Here is a 14,829-nt window from a genome sequence, read left to right as displayed (position 1 = left end):
ACTGTACTTTTCCTTATATTTTTGACAGATGTTTATTAATATCACTATAGTTGATTCTGAGTAACAAAACAAGATAAAAGATATAGATAATGGAGGTAAATCTGCATTTCATGGTAAATGAAACCCCATAATAAGAAAAACGAGAAGCAGATGAGATATCTTTGTCTCAATTATGTCTCATAGACATCATTGAGATTAAATGGAGAGCAATTTTGCTTCTGTCTCACTTCTGAGAAAAAGGGTCAGAAAAATTGGAGTTTCAGAAGTGATCTCGATAATGTCTCAGATTTGTCAAGTCTGCAATCAAAAGTCAATGTTATTGAAGAGGAACTAATCAACTTTTTCAATCAACAGTTTGTTTCACCTCTACCATATACATTTTATACCACCATATACTTTTCATGTACTTTAACAACTGTATCTACTCAAATAAAACACATCTGGGAACTCCATATGCAATAATATGTTCCTCTTAAACCACTCAAGTAGATTCACATTTAATCCAGTTATGACATTCGGAGGGCATGTTATAAATGGCTGGGGTAGAATAAATATGCAAATTTGACTGCCAAACAGAACATGGGAGCTCAGAACCCCTGATGAGTTCATAACAATTATGTCACGCAACGATTTACTACCAAAGGTATTTGGACAAATAATTTCTTCATCTTTAAAAAACTACTAAAAAACATGAAGAGACATTTTGCTGAAACAGTTTAATCAGCTGTTTATCAATCAAAACAATCTACTGTATGACAACTCGTACGGCAGCTACACAACATCCAGTGTCATATATATTTATTCTTTTTTATTCTTTAGCTCCTTGTGAAGTGGATACTTCAAGGTCGTCTGAACGCACCGATTCAACCGATCAACTTTCAACTATTATTTTGTAGTCTATTTATAGTTAACAAGTCACAGTAAACATTTGCACATACAGGTATGTGTATTTCATTTAATCTTTTCATTGATGATTATGAGAAAGGTGCTTGTGCTCTTATGCAACACATCTATACTCAAACATTTTAAGAGTTCTCTACTCCGTATCTAATACACATCCTATGTAAAAGTTAAGACTAAACAGAGTTTCTTTAGAAGTTAGTTCATCTTTGTTTTCCACTGATATAAAATACGCTACAAATTAGCACTACCCAACAAAGCAATGTCACAATGTTCTGTGGAGCAGATGTTCTTGAAAAGCCCTTGAGGCTTCTTTTACCTAACTGACCCATACTATGAGAACACAGAAACTGGTGTCGCTCGAGTCATTAAAGATCCCACGAAATGTCTTCAAAGATCTCTTAGAAATACACACACAACAAGTACAAACGCATAATCAAATCCCTGTAATCTAAAGTAGGTTCTTACTCTTAAAAAGCTCTACCTGAACAATAAAGGAAGCTTTGAAAACAGATCAAATCATCCATCTCTTTGACCACTAGTCAGTGGCTTTCAACATGCATGTAGTTCTGCATGGGTTAGTAAAACATAGAAATCCAGTATAAAATATATCTTGTTTCCTTTTGGTGCACACATATGATAATAGGGTAAAAAGTAACACGATTCTCCTCAAAGCAAAGATTCTTCGTCTCTTACAGAAAAGATAGTGTAGGGATTTCAGTTCAGAGCACTATAGAAAAGTGAAATACCTACAAAAACCTGAAAAGGGAGAAAGACGCATTTTATCCCAAAATGAAGATACACCCCATGCCGATGCTGATCCAAACTCAAATGATTCTTCTCTGAGACACAAAAGAAGACATTTTGAAGAGAATAAGAAATTTCCAGAATGCTCTGGTGTACATCTGGAGGTATCCCTCTCCACAACAGTAGAAATCTAATATGACATAGCCATACCAAAGCCATACGATACGAGAATAAACATTTCTCACATCATATGGCTTTGGAGGACTGGGAGTACAGGCCTTGACCTTGACAGCCTGGGACAGGTTTGAAACAACATTGATGTCGGCAGATTTTCATGATTAAGATGAACTCCTGGTCTCATTACTGCATTTTTGTATGATCTGCTTCACAGCCGTTAGGTTAAGAGTATTGTATTTTATTTATTAACCCTATGTTTCTATATGATTCAAATCGTACAAACTCATACCAATTTGCCACCTTGTATAATAATAATAATAACTCCTGTGAGATCGTGCTGGACTCCAATCATGAAATATCGAACTTGTTTTCATCCTTTTTAAACTGTTTTCCCAAAGGTTTAAAAGTAATATTTCTACCTTCATCCAGTTTCAAATTAATATTGTGAGATTTATTAACCTGTGGCTTCATACGCAAATTTCAATGGGCGTGGTCATCATCACTTTACTCTTGTCTTGACGATTTGGAGACGGGCTTTTGGAGGATTCCTCCCGGGAAGTATGAGGCTCAGACAGGATGCTACGTTTAAGGGGGGTGGGGCGTGGACAGGAAGTGCCGGAAGGAGGAGAGGGGTCCGTGTGTCTGTGGGCGGAGCAACGGCTGGAACCTCCCCTAGTTGCCCTACAGGAAGTTCTGCGGCGTTGATGATTCAGCAGGTCGTATTTTAGAAAGTAGAACACCTCTTTAACGCCACAGCGACGCTCTGGCTCCAGCGCTAACAGCCGGCCGAACATGCGTAACGCATCATCAGAAAAGCGCCGCCATTGGGACGGTACGGTGCCGGGCAGACACGCCCCTCTCTGCCAGCGCTGGAACTCGGAAAAAAATTCGTCGCTAGGCAACGCAGCTTCCCAAGGAAAGTTTCCCGTAAGCATACAGAACAGCAAAACTCCGAAGGCCCAGACATCTTGTGTAGTCGCCACTATAATTCCCTCCGATACGGAGGCCTGGCACACCTCGGCGGCGGTGTAGGGGATAGTGCCACTGATCCGCTTGATTCGGCTGCCGGTCCGGCGCGTCATTCCCAAATCGGCCAATTTCACACGTCGGCACTCACGATCAAAGAGGAGAACGTTTTCTGGCTTTACGTCACGATGGACCAGACTCTTGCTGTGCATGAAGTCCAGAGCCAAACCCAGCTGTTGAACACAACGCTTAACCATATCTTCTGGCAAACCAGCCTGAGACGGGATGGAGAATCACAGTTTTCACATCACAAGTTGAAATAGGTGTTGATGATGTCATAGTAATGATGTCATACCTGAGGCGGGATGATGTCAAACAGGTCTCCTGCAGGCGCATATTCCTGGCCAAACACGTAGCTCTCCTCGGTCTTGAACAGAACGTTCAGAACTTTGATGATAAATGGGCTGCAGCCAAGCGCAGCCATCAGACTGTATTCACGCAGAAAACTGCGCAATTTTGTTTTGTTTTTATTTACGTACTTTAGGGCCAGTTTAGTGCCTGAAACACATAATCACAAATTATAAAACAAGTGTATAAATATTCACAATATAATACTAACATATCATTTATTTTATTATTTCTATTTAGCTGTAACTTAAATGACACAGTTTTTGGCCTAACCCTGCAAACTCACCCTGTTTCCGGTGCACAACCAGGTCAACTTTGCCATACGTGCCCTTCCCCAAAGGACCAATAAGCTCGAACTGTTGCTCTACCTCAGAGGCGGAAAGAGAAATGATTGACAGTGCCTGCATGTCCTCGACCGGGGCACCGCCACGGCCCTCTGGGGGGACCCCAACCTGGGCACTGAACAAATTGCAAATGCATTATTTCTATATGAACACATTTCTCATTAAATTGAACCAAATCCAGATTATTTTACCTTTACAATCTACATCCATTTTACAACTCAAGCAATTTTCGAATTAGAACTAGAGGGGTTGGCCAAAGACGAGACCGGAGAGAAAGCACATTATGTCGTGACCGACAATAATGTGTTTCTCTCCACACAAAACATGCGGTACTGTCATGATCCTGCCCTAAGACTAGAAAAACCTGACAAGATGTGGCAGAAATAAGACACAAATGAAACCCAACTGAGAACTCCATCAAATCTCCTGATGTTCAACCTATGAGTAACATTTTCCTCTAAATTGTTCAAAATGATTTCATTGTTTTTCTTTTTTTTGTATTTCGCTACTCTGATTCACGTTGTTGATGTTCTCGGATGAAGCGGTTAAACCTTCAGAAATGTTTCAGTAAACAACAGTAAAGGGTGCTTGCTAAATCACAGTTCTGGTGTGTAGAAAAGCTCACAGGAACAAACCACTGTCCTAGAACGAGACATCAAGTTATCAGCTTCATGCATAGAGACAGCACGCAGCGCATCCTCCTCTAACCAAGCGTGATACACGCAGAACAACAACAGTGGCTGTCTCACATCAGCATGTGTGCTTCATTAAATCAATCTTTCTCGTTTTCATTTTTAGAGCTGTGTACTACAAACACATTTCATGTTTTGATATAAATACTGTAGTATAGTGAAGTATGTTTGGTACATTTATATTTTTAAATACTGCAGAATACAGTCATTATTCGATATATATTGTATAGAATAGATTTTGTTACAGTTTACTATAGTAAATAATATAGTATGTATGCTTATTGTTGGGTATACAGTATGATTAATAATCCATAATTGTTCGTTTCTCCTTGTAAAAAATACAAAACTAAAGGTCTGTAGAAAATTATTTGAATTTCAATGAGTTTAATTTAATTTACAATGTCAAAACATCAACAACAACAATACAATTACATAAATGACGTGAAAAGAAAAAAGGTGTTCAGTACAGCAGTGCATTCTGTTCGGCGCCAGGTGCACATCTATACACAAAAGATATCAATCCTGTTATCCGACTTCTATTTCGCACTGAGATGACCTGGATGAATAAAGAGCCATGAAAGACTCCGGGATGCTCTTGAACTCACCTGCTGGTGCCCTGCTGTCTCGCATCCTCATGTTCCTGCATCCAAGCGCTGCGTCTCCTCTGATTCAGACCGGAGTGACTACGAATTCATTCCTCATCCATTGAGGTGGTAAAACGCGTGGTTCTTTATAACAGCGAATGACTTTCATGAAGACTCAAGACGCCTCGGAGATTTCTGGATCAACGCTCTTTTAAATAAAACACACCTGCTCTACATCCTCAGCTTTCCTTTACTATCCAGGATTCGTGTGAATAAAATGTGTTTCTGTGGTTTGCGTTGCGCTTCTGAAGGATGCTGCGCTCTTAGCGCGCGCTCAGAGTCTGTTGTGTGTGTATGTTCAATCATCGGTGACGGGTGTGTGTGTGAGAGAGAGAGAGAGAGAGAGTGTGTGTGTGTGTGTGTGTGTGTGTGTGTGTGTGTGTGTGTGTGTGTGTGACCTATTTCGTTGTGTTTACTCTCCTGGATGTTTGGATGCTGGTATCGGTCGCCTCTGTCTCGCAGCATCCAGGGTTTCTTTATGAGAGGCGCTCATCCAAACCCATTTTTTCATTCCTGTGTCAATGTGATCGCACAAACCTAATGCCAAGAGCATCCCATAATTAAGTAGGTTGAATGGGAAGGACAAGATAGGTCCGCGCGCGCGGTGTTCGAGTTTCCTGGACTACTGTATGTTTGGCTAAATCGTATAAGAACCCCAAAATACAAATTAAGATGATATATTTTTAACGACCACAAATGAATTCTGTTTAAGCAACATTAAGATTTAATTTGAATTGGGATTTTTCATTTTAATGGTCCTCATTAGATTCTCATTACTGGTAATTAGAAAATGACCAGTTTAATACATCTAATGACATTTATCAATTTAACCAACTGGTTCTTATTTGGCTTAATTTAAAAAATATGTTTAATAATAAATATTTAACGCTTAACTTCAAGAACAAAGGGGGTGAATTTTTTTGTATCACACTGAAAAATATCAGCTTTCAGTTTCTCTTTTCACTTTTCTTGCTTTAACATGGTGAACACTTTTTGTCCGTTCCTTTCTCTTTATATCATCCAGGTCAACATCTTTTTTTCCAGAGACACTATAGAAAAACTAGAGCGAAATACTGCTGCATATATTGCATTTAAAATGTTTTAATTCCACATAAAACATTTATTTGATTAGAACACAACATAATCTTCAAATGTGCATAAATGTGCATCAAATGACTTAAAGGTATCAGAGAGGCAGGTTTAGAGCAGCCTTCATATCTCAAATCTCCCGTGATGCTCTGTAGCTGCTCGCTGGGTTTTGGAACAAAGCAATTGTCAATAATTGCTGTGATCGTTACCTTCTCGATCTCCAGTTTGTCTTCCGCCAGAAAACAGCTTCTGCTCTCAAATGAATATAAGAATATGGTGTGAACTTCACAGATTTCATTCTGAATGTCTTTGTTGTTTTTTGTTTTGATTTAAAGAAACGAAAGGCTTCATTACCCAGGTTTGAGTGACAGACGCTGAAGTTCAAAACTCTTTGAAGGTGATGAGCTTTAACACTGACCTTTCTGTTTTGCTCATCTTTGGACGTTTTTTCCTCATTAACTCAATTGAAACAGGAAAATCTAAACAGGTTCTGCACTAGAAAACTTAACAAAGTAGTCTGCTATTTACTAAGGTCATGGGCAATTCTTATCTAACGTATAAAAGTGTGATATAAATATCTCCATGCACCCTTCCAGTCCGTCATTGACAGTGGACGCCCAGCAGGCAGAAATTGTCTCTTGAGTTTATTAATAAGGTCGCACTTTCCCTCTCACTGTTCACAAATGACATGAAAACACATACTTCAGGAAAATACATTCTCAAGAAAATATACCCTGATGGTCTGGACTGTCTTTGCATTATTGGATTTGGTTTCTCATGGCCTGGTCATTTTCAACCACTTCCGTTTATTTCAGCTCCTAACAAGGTGTCTCGGCACAGAGCACATTGTGAGTCATTACGACTTATTGACTGCCGAGGGGAATACTGCTGCCTACATGCTATACTGGATGATCTAATCTCATTTGACGGCTCTTGCTGGTGGTGTGAGCAGAACATGGATGTTTGTGTTGCTTATTCATAGCTGAATGAAAAGGGGAATAATGTGTTTAGGATGCTACCATCTGGTGGTTCGCAAAGATTATTTCAAATCATTTTTGCTGGATGTTATGGATCTGTAAATAAAACACGGTGTAGGTTTGGTAACTGTAGTAACAAGTTGTGGTGACTTTCTGTGCTTGTGTTCACTACTCTCTGGATGGATTAAATGCAGAGGTCACATTTCAGGTATGGTTCACCCTAACTGACAAATAGGTCACTTTCACTTCAAAATGTTACCATTCACCTTAATATAGCACAAATTTCCAAGGATGTATATTTAACTCTGGTACCTTGGAGACGCCCTTGACTGGATCTAAGATGACACGGAGCTGTTTTACCAGGACCCACAGAAATAAAGGTCTCATTTGACTGGGATCGGATACACATTACCAAAACATACTTCACAATAAATCAATTGTCTAGTTGTAAAACCTTTATTTTTCACAAAACAAGATTACTGAATCAACCTAAAAACAAATGAAATCTCATCATCTCACAGTATTTTTTCCTGTTCCTTTGTTTAGTCTGACGTGGGAATTTGGTTTCCTGGAATGCTGGTGTTCTGCTGGATCTCAGTGCAGGTCAGCGATGAAGCCGGTGTCACCCCGGAGGTGCTGGCCCTGGACCAGTGAGGGGGCCGGATTAACCTGGTCCTGTGTCCTTTCTGAAAACAGTACAGTTTGGGTGTTCTCACATTTTCCAACAATAATTTGACAGTTTTTAAGTGTTACACAATGTTCACAATGATGGCAGACTTGTTTTTTTAGATTAGTTTTAAATGATCCCCTTTTTATTTACATTTATTCCAAAGAAAAATGAAACATATTTAACAAAAGTAAAATATCATATTAAACTATCATAAAACATACCATTTAGGGCTGAAAGGATATCAGATTTTCATGAGACGATTATCATTAGCAAAAGAGTTCACAATTACAATACTATTGTCATATCTTTAGATTTTTTAATTAAAAGCGAAATTCATCTTTAATTTAGTTTATTTTGTGTTTTTCCTTTTGGCCAATAAATCATAATAAAATGTACAAATGTCAGAATGCAGAGAGAGAGAAGAGTTTGTAACCATTGTGCAACATTTTTATTTAAATAAATGAATTATTTATTATATTATCATACATGTTAGTTTTAACATCATGTTTTTTTATTGTATTTTTTATATTATGGTTATTTTTAATGACACACCTTATACTATAAACTTCCACTCCATGATATGAGAGATATGCGAGTGTGTCTCACCTGTTGTTGTCCCATAGGAGATGTTATGCTGCGTGAGGAGGGATCGTAGTCGTTCATTCTCAGCCCGCTGCTTTTCAAAGTCCTGTTTAAAAGAACCCTTTATGTCAGCTGAAGGTGAAAGACACAGATTCCAGTGCAGGTTTATTTCTGACCTGTGTGCACTGCTCCAGGTTCTGATGAGCGAGAGATGTTGTGCTCTCCTCTGGTTTCTGCTGCTGAGCTCTTCTCATGAGACCTGCCTCCTCAAACAGTTCCCTCAGCTGCTTATTATAACCCTAAACACAGATGCAGGGTTTTTCCTATATTGGACATATTTTGGTGGCCAGCAAAACATATGTTTGTCCCCATAAAGGTTTATTCAATCATTGAATGTGATTTATGATCAATGTGATGACTGCAGGAAAGAACCAATGGAGAGCCCAAAAACAGGTTTCCGCTCAACTGACATAAACAAACAAAACAAATCCTATCCAGCGATGAAGTGTTTTCCATGTTAGGAGGATGTGAGAGTGACGGGTAATATCTGTGTCACATAATTTCATACCCATTTTATAACTTGGAAAAGGTTGTAAAACTAAATAATAACAACTGAATAATTAAAAACATATATGATTTATGTTTTATTTATGATTTGTGTCAGTATTAGACTTGCAGCTCAAAAGTAGACTTATGTTTAACTGTGTGTGGATGACGGTGTTCATCGGCCACCACCAAATATCAATTTTGTTATTATTTCCTCAGATGCATTGTGAAATAAATGATAGTGTGTGTTTGTGTGTGCGCGTGCGTGCGTTGTCACCTGTTCTGTAATGAGTTCTTCATATCGTGCTTGCTCAAAGTCGTCCCATTCCTTCTGTAACTTCTCGTTCAAAACTGGATAAACTACACAACAAGACTTATTACTATTATGCAATCAATCGTTATTAATAATTTTATAATACAACATATACGGCACAAGTTATATAACCCACCCAAAAGGGAGTGAGAGTGACACACTAGCGGAGTTTGAAACGTAAGCGAGTAAACACACGTCTGCGGTTCAGACACGCTCGCCAGTTTACTGCTGCTACCACAGACCAAAAGCACCTAAAATAGGAAAAACAGCAAACAGCAAAAGGCCTATAGACACTGCATTTACAACATATGTAACTCATATACTTGATTACAATCTAATACAATATAGTGCCTATAAATGAACATTTACGGTACCTTGGTCTGTCTGTTTTTATTTCCACATGAATCTCCTTCTCGCATCCACATGCCGGTAAATGTGTTATTCTGAATTTCCCATTCATGCCAAATACTTCACACACACGAAACACAAAAGAGACAAGCTATATGAGATATAAAAAAGCATGTTTACATGTTTTTAGGGAGTTTTAACAAGGTACATTACCCCAGTATACCACTGTAGGCGTTCCATCTGAAACTCTGCTCATGCTGGGTTACATTATGAAATGGACAGAACACATATTTATATCTGAAAATAGAAAGATAAATAATTTACAGACAGGTCATTGCCTTCCATAAAGCAAAGAAGACCGTATTAAAAAAAAGAACAGAACAGCATTCCTGTATCTCAGTGGTTAGATCAGGCGCTAGCAACACTAAGGTCATGGGTTTGATCCCGGGGGATTACACATAGTCACAAACAAATGTGTAGTGTAATGCAATGTATGTCACTTTGGATAAAAGCGTCTGCCAAATGCATTAATGTAAATGTAACACGTCATTGCTGAAATCATGTTCACTGCCTGCTTGACGTTGACACGCTTCTGTTTATATGTTTAGGGAACTCAAGACTTAGATATTTAGATGTGCAGACTCGTGTGTGCTACTCACGTGGCTTCAATGTAGTTAAAGCATCTTCCAGCCACACTGTGCAGATGTTGCGGCCCCGACACAGGAGACGGGCTCATCTTTGCCTGAAGTCGACTACTCTGAGCCATAAACTGATTATTTAACCTGAAGAAGCAGGAGGAACACAACAGAAAGAGTGATGTTACGACTCTCATCTTGGTTTCAAAACATAGTTTGTTGGGAGACTCACCCAAAGGTATTGGGTTCCTCCACTATCTTCATCTTTCCTCCTGATGTGACAACCACTGAAATAAAAACGGAATAACAAAGCAAGTATTTGCTTCACTCTGATAATATGAAGTAAGAAGCACTGCAGCCAGAAGACCACGACAGGTAACATATGCAAAACAACATAACATAGAATACATGATCCCTAATGCAACAAAACAAGACACATGTAGTGCACTTACCCATCACCGTCACACATACCAGACAGCGTTTCAAATTAAAACACTCCATAACTCTTGAAATCAAAGAGTTTCAAAACTGCAAACTACATTTCTGTGCATCTGATCGTCTGTTGCTGCTCATGTGACCCTACAGACCACATCGATGACGACTGCTAGCGCTCAGCTGATAAACATTTGACGGTTCACGAACGGATTAAAGAGGCCAGTCATGCAGCAAAGAAATAAATCATTTAATACAAATATTAAATAAATATATTTATTTTAAGTCTACCAATATATTGATGTTTGTCAATTAAATAAAATACAAAGACAAACGTGCTTAAACGTTAGGACATTCTAAAGAAGGCGGCGATCGCAGTAAACAAAATATATTACGGTCTGTTTCCGGTGTTTATAGTGCCAAAATAAAAGTCCGCTCCAATTTCCATTTAATCGATCATAATCGAGTGTTTGCTAACTGTACCTTCTTCATAATGTTGAGCTAAAAATAACTGTTTAGGTAAAAAGGCAATCATTACAATATTTATATTTCACTACTGTGTATTTATATAAAAGAGGTAACTTGTGTGTTTATTAGTCGTCAGCCATGTTTCATCACGTCACTGTATTTTGGATTCACAGCGTCAAACTCGCATGTGATCGTTAAAGCCCAGAACCTTTGGACATTATCCGTGAAGTAAAACAACACGAGAGTGTCGTTGAATAGGTTTTAATGCAGCTCGTCCGTTAGAAGCATAAACATAGGCTTCAGGTGTCAAGTTATTCTTTCCAAGAACGAGGTTGAATTTGAAACATGGGGAGAAAGAAACAAGGTAAAAGCGAGCGACCGGTTCACAGAGGCAAAGACACGCGACACAGGATGAAGGGGAAATCTTTAGAGGCTTTTACAGACGAGATGCACGAGGTGCTGCGAGGTCAGTCCAGATCTATGTGCAACTATAGTTTGTGTGCACACTGTAACTTATCTCCATTTCTGTGTATCAAACCGTCTTGTGTTTCCAGCTAGTGAGGATGCAGAATCAGACGCTGCAGGGAGTGTGAAGTTGCCCTGTCCGTTAGCTATGTGGGACCTGGGTCACTGTGACCCTAAACGCTGTACGGGACGGAAGCTGGTCAGGAAGGGTCTAGTGCGCTGTCTACGACTCAGCCAGAGATTCAGTGGCCTAATACTGAGCCCTATGGGCACCAAATATGTGACACCTGCAGACAGGTGAGTCAGACTTCATCCACTCCAAATGATCCCAAATCAAACACAACCCCAGACGTGATGCCTCAAGGTTGAGGTCTAAAAGCATAATGTATTTTAGCACAAACACAACACATGTCATATTCTATTACATTTTCAGAGAGATTGTGGCTCAGGGTGGACTGGCCGTCATTGACTGTTCCTGGGCACGACTTGAAGACACACCCTTCAGCAAAATGATTGGCTCGCATCCGAGGCTTTTACCTTTCTTGGTCGCAGCAAATCCTGTAAACTATGGCAAACCCTGCAAGCTGTCCTGTGTCGAGGCATACGCTGCCACATTCTGCATTGTGGGTGAGGAGCTCTCGGCCTCTCTACGGCTCTTTTGTGTTTTTAAGGGTGTTGTTTGTATTCAAATCAGGGGTCAGCTGTGGCCTAATGGTTAGAGAGTTGGGCTTGTGGTCAGAAGGTTGCCGGTTGTAATCTCAGTACCAGCAGGTCATGACTGAAGGGCCCTTGAGCAAGACACCTTACCCCTGATTGCTCTGCAGTAATGTCACACTGTATAAAAACTACTTGTAAGTCGCTTTGGATAAAAGTGTCTGCCAAATGAATAAATGTAAATGTCAAATAGAGGTTAGCCAATACGGGTTGATTCAGTGCCAATTCAGAACAGGGTCACTGATGTTATACAACATTTACTCAAATGTATTGTGAATTTATTTCTTCATCCATTGATTAATAAACTTGGGAATGGACACAGGGGGGGAGGTTACTTCTGTGTTCCTAACCAAGCGCACACTGTTTTTACCCAGTTTATAACTATTACTTAAACATAAACTGATGCGTGTTTATGTGATCACCCGTCAGGATTTCGTGATCTCGCTGTGCTTCTGCTCAGGAAGTTTACGTGGGGTTTGGGATTTTTGGAGTTGAACAAGACACTTCTGGAACGTTATGCTTCCAGCCAATCAGAAATGGAGCTGCTGGCTGTGGAGAAAGAGTTTCTCAGCTCCCCCCCACAGGAAGATGATATAGGTATGACCCAACGGGGCAGGTCACATGTGCTTGAAAAAGATAGTGATTTATATTTATATGTACATTTTAAAACCCTTTGTCTGTGTGTTTTTTTAGATCCTTTTGATGTGGACTCGGGCAAAGACTTTGTTAACCCCAACAGACCAGTGCAGTAAGTATATTTTTTACATTTTATGAAATCCCTTGAATTTATATTTAAATCTTTTTGAAATGTTTCATTTCTGTAAAGGCTAATGACCTGAGAGGTTGACGTCTTTTTAATTTAAAGTAACCTCTGCGTGTGTGTGTGTGTGTGTGTGTGTGTGTGTGTGTGTGTGCACTCAGGGCTGAGGATGATGAACGTGAAGATACATCAGAGGAAGATGAAGAGGATGACCAGAAGAGCAAAGAGGCAGATGATGATAAAAGTGATCAGGAGTCCTGAATTTATAATCTTACAATGAATGATTCAAGAAAGTGTGATTAGTAATCTGACTCACCTGATTCTGACACTGACCTCCGGCTGACAAAGACAAACTTCTGATTTAATGTTTTTTATGATGTTTGCATACTTAAGAATATGAAAGCTATATGGAACTAGTTAGTAAAAGCAATAGGAATCTGAGGCTGTCTGAAAATGTGTCAAATGGGTTATTTGTGTTGAGAAGGCTGTTCTCCTACTTTAATTACATTTTGTTAAAGCAAAGAATAAATATATTTCCACAAACAATGTCAAAAATAAATATTTAAATGATGTTTGCAAGGTTTGGTTTGGCCAACACGCCACACTTAAAAGTATGAACATCATTATAATATGGCTTGTTCGCCTGTTCAGAGAGTTTTCAACAAAAACAAAATGGCCAGAATTTATCATCAGTATTTGATCTTGTACAGTGATTCTTTGATCCGGTCTAACCCTTCTGAAAGATTTTATAGAGAACTTTACTAAACAGAATTTCATTAAGTGATGATATCAGAGGCTAATATTATAAACTTTGATATGCAACAATATTAATGGAAAAATGGAAAATCATATATACAGTATCTACATTACAGAAATTGTTTGGTAGAGCACTGCATTTACAACACAAAGACGATGGGTTTGAACCCAGAACTGTTATGTACTGTTCCAATGAATTGTCTTTAATACACTCAGTTTGGATAAAAGTGTCTGCAAAATGCATACAAATATAAAACAAGCAGTGCCACAGTAGCATGCCAAAATAACATGGTGTTGCAATCAGTGGCGGCTGGTGAAAAATATTCTCGGTGGGGCTGTGCCATACTTTTTTGTTTCCGTAACCATCGCAATAAAATTTAACACAAACTGCAGGACAGCAGTGCTCAGTGAAATAGTCAGTAATTATTTAATGCCAATATTAAAAAGTTGAGGCATTCGTACACAAAAACATAAACATCATGATGCACAAACACAAGCCTTTTATTTGCATTTAAACTGAACTTGTAAACAATTGACTATTTCTACATATAAGTAACATCTTTTGGAAAGGCTGTTGGTGCCATTGGTAGTAAATAGGCAACACAATATGCATGCTGTCAGAACAGAGTGGAAAGTGGACAATAACATTAAATTATTATAAAGTTTATAGGAATTCTTACACTGTATAAAGGATGTATAATATAGAAATGGATATCAAGTGGCTGAACTCAAACCTTTGACTGGAAGAATAGCATAAAGTATTTTATGATCAAACTAAATGTAACTAATTGTTAATGTGCTCCAGAACTGCAACAATTAATTGATACAAAACATATATACAGTAATATTAGCAAACACACTATTAACATTTTTTAGAGTACCATATATAACTGAATGATTTTTATGCTAAGGTCAACTATATACAAAGAAACGTGTGTGTGTGTGTGTGAAGCTACGGGAGAAGCCGCGCATATACTGCTTCCCTTTTTCGCTAGCCTGCTGTTTGATTGAGAGGTCAGGTTGATCTGGGCCCAGCTCTTTCACCCGAACTTTCTCCGACAAAGTTCTCCTCTCAAACGGATCTTGGAGGAGAGATTTCACCGAGTTAGGGTTGGGTCTTGGAGGAGTAACGTCCGCGCTCGCCATTGTCGTTTAGTAAAAATGGCGCCCCTAGAGCCCAGTCCTTATTTTATCAG

General features: G+C 38.9%; 3 protein-coding genes across 4 annotated transcripts; 1 reads left to right on the top strand and 2 right to left on the bottom strand.

Annotated features, from left to right (window-relative positions):
- On the bottom strand, positions 1-5,172 carry sbk1 (SH3 domain binding kinase 1). The gene is made up of 4 exons (XM_079447336.1): positions 4,840-5,172; positions 3,485-3,657; positions 3,146-3,348; positions 1-3,065 (listed from the first exon to the last, which is right to left on the bottom strand). The coding sequence occupies exons 1-4, from the start codon at positions 4,878-4,880 to the stop codon at positions 2,292-2,294; spliced, it is 1,191 nt and encodes a 396-aa protein (XP_079303462.1). The 5' UTR covers positions 4,881-5,172; the 3' UTR covers positions 1-2,291.
- A 2,105-nt stretch (positions 5,173-7,277) lies between these two features.
- On the bottom strand, positions 7,278-10,870 carry gnptg (N-acetylglucosamine-1-phosphate transferase subunit gamma). 2 transcript variants are annotated; one of them, XR_013788329.1, is made up of 11 exons: positions 10,491-10,870; positions 10,271-10,325; positions 10,063-10,185; positions 9,617-9,700; positions 9,430-9,523; positions 9,192-9,306; positions 9,020-9,102; positions 8,373-8,495; positions 8,221-8,302; positions 7,464-7,630; positions 7,278-7,295 (listed from the first exon to the last, which is right to left on the bottom strand). XR_013788329.1 is itself a non-coding variant. In XM_079488286.1 (10 exons), exons 1-10 carry the CDS (start codon positions 10,537-10,539, stop codon positions 7,539-7,541), a joined length of 900 nt encoding a protein of 299 aa, XP_079344412.1. In that variant the 5' UTR covers positions 10,540-10,870; the 3' UTR covers positions 7,378-7,538. The 2 variants fall into 2 exon arrangements, 1 of the variants encoding a protein (XP_079344412.1); XM_079488286.1 differs by lacking the exon at positions 7,278-7,295 and having other exon boundaries at positions 7,378-7,630.
- On the top strand, positions 10,861-14,043 carry tsr3 (TSR3 ribosome maturation factor). The gene is made up of 6 exons (XM_079488287.1): positions 10,861-11,404; positions 11,493-11,700; positions 11,837-12,030; positions 12,547-12,714; positions 12,811-12,865; positions 13,039-14,043. Exons 1-6 carry the CDS (start codon positions 11,284-11,286, stop codon positions 13,136-13,138), a joined length of 846 nt encoding a protein of 281 aa, XP_079344413.1. The 5' UTR covers positions 10,861-11,283; the 3' UTR covers positions 13,139-14,043.
- The last annotated feature ends 786 nt before the right edge of the window (positions 14,044-14,829 follow it).

The sequence above is a fragment of the Barbatula barbatula genome (assembly GCF_947034865.1).
Source record: "Barbatula barbatula genome assembly, chromosome: 23".
Classification (NCBI taxonomy): domain Eukaryota; kingdom Metazoa; phylum Chordata; class Actinopteri; order Cypriniformes; family Nemacheilidae; genus Barbatula; species Barbatula barbatula.
The sequence above is the reverse complement of the archived record's forward strand: the minus strand, read 5'-3'. Positions and strand labels throughout refer to the sequence as shown.

Coding starts and splice junctions, on each gene's coding strand:
- sbk1 (XM_079447336.1), bottom strand. CDS start 4,880: ATGCAGGAACATGAGGATGCGAGACAGCAGGGCACCAGCAG. Junction 3,658..4,839: donor AGACAGCAGGGCACCAGCAG/GTGAGTTCAAGA, acceptor CAATTTGTTCAG/TGCCCAGGTTGGGGTCCCCC. Junction 3,066..3,145: donor TTGACATCATCCCGCCTCAG/GTATGACATCAT, acceptor ATCCCGTCTCAG/GCTGGTTTGCCAGAAGATAT.
- gnptg (XM_079488286.1), bottom strand. CDS start 10,539: ATGGAGTGTTTTAATTTGAAACGCTGTCTGGTATGTGTGACGGTGATG. Junction 9,701..10,062: donor TTTAACTACATTGAAGCCAC/GTGAGTAGCACA, acceptor TTCTATTTTCAG/ATATAAATATGTGTTCTGTC. Junction 8,496..9,019: donor AAGAACTCATTACAGAACAG/GTGACAACGCAC, acceptor ATCTGTGTTTAG/GGTTATAATAAGCAGCTGAG.
- tsr3 (XM_079488287.1), top strand. CDS start 11,284: ATGGGGAGAAAGAAACAAGGTAAAAGCGAGCGACCGGTTCACAGAGGC. Junction 11,701..11,836: donor TATGTGACACCTGCAGACAG/GTGAGTCAGACT, acceptor TTACATTTTCAG/AGAGATTGTGGCTCAGGGTG. Junction 12,715..12,810: donor CCCACAGGAAGATGATATAG/GTATGACCCAAC, acceptor GTGTTTTTTTAG/ATCCTTTTGATGTGGACTCG.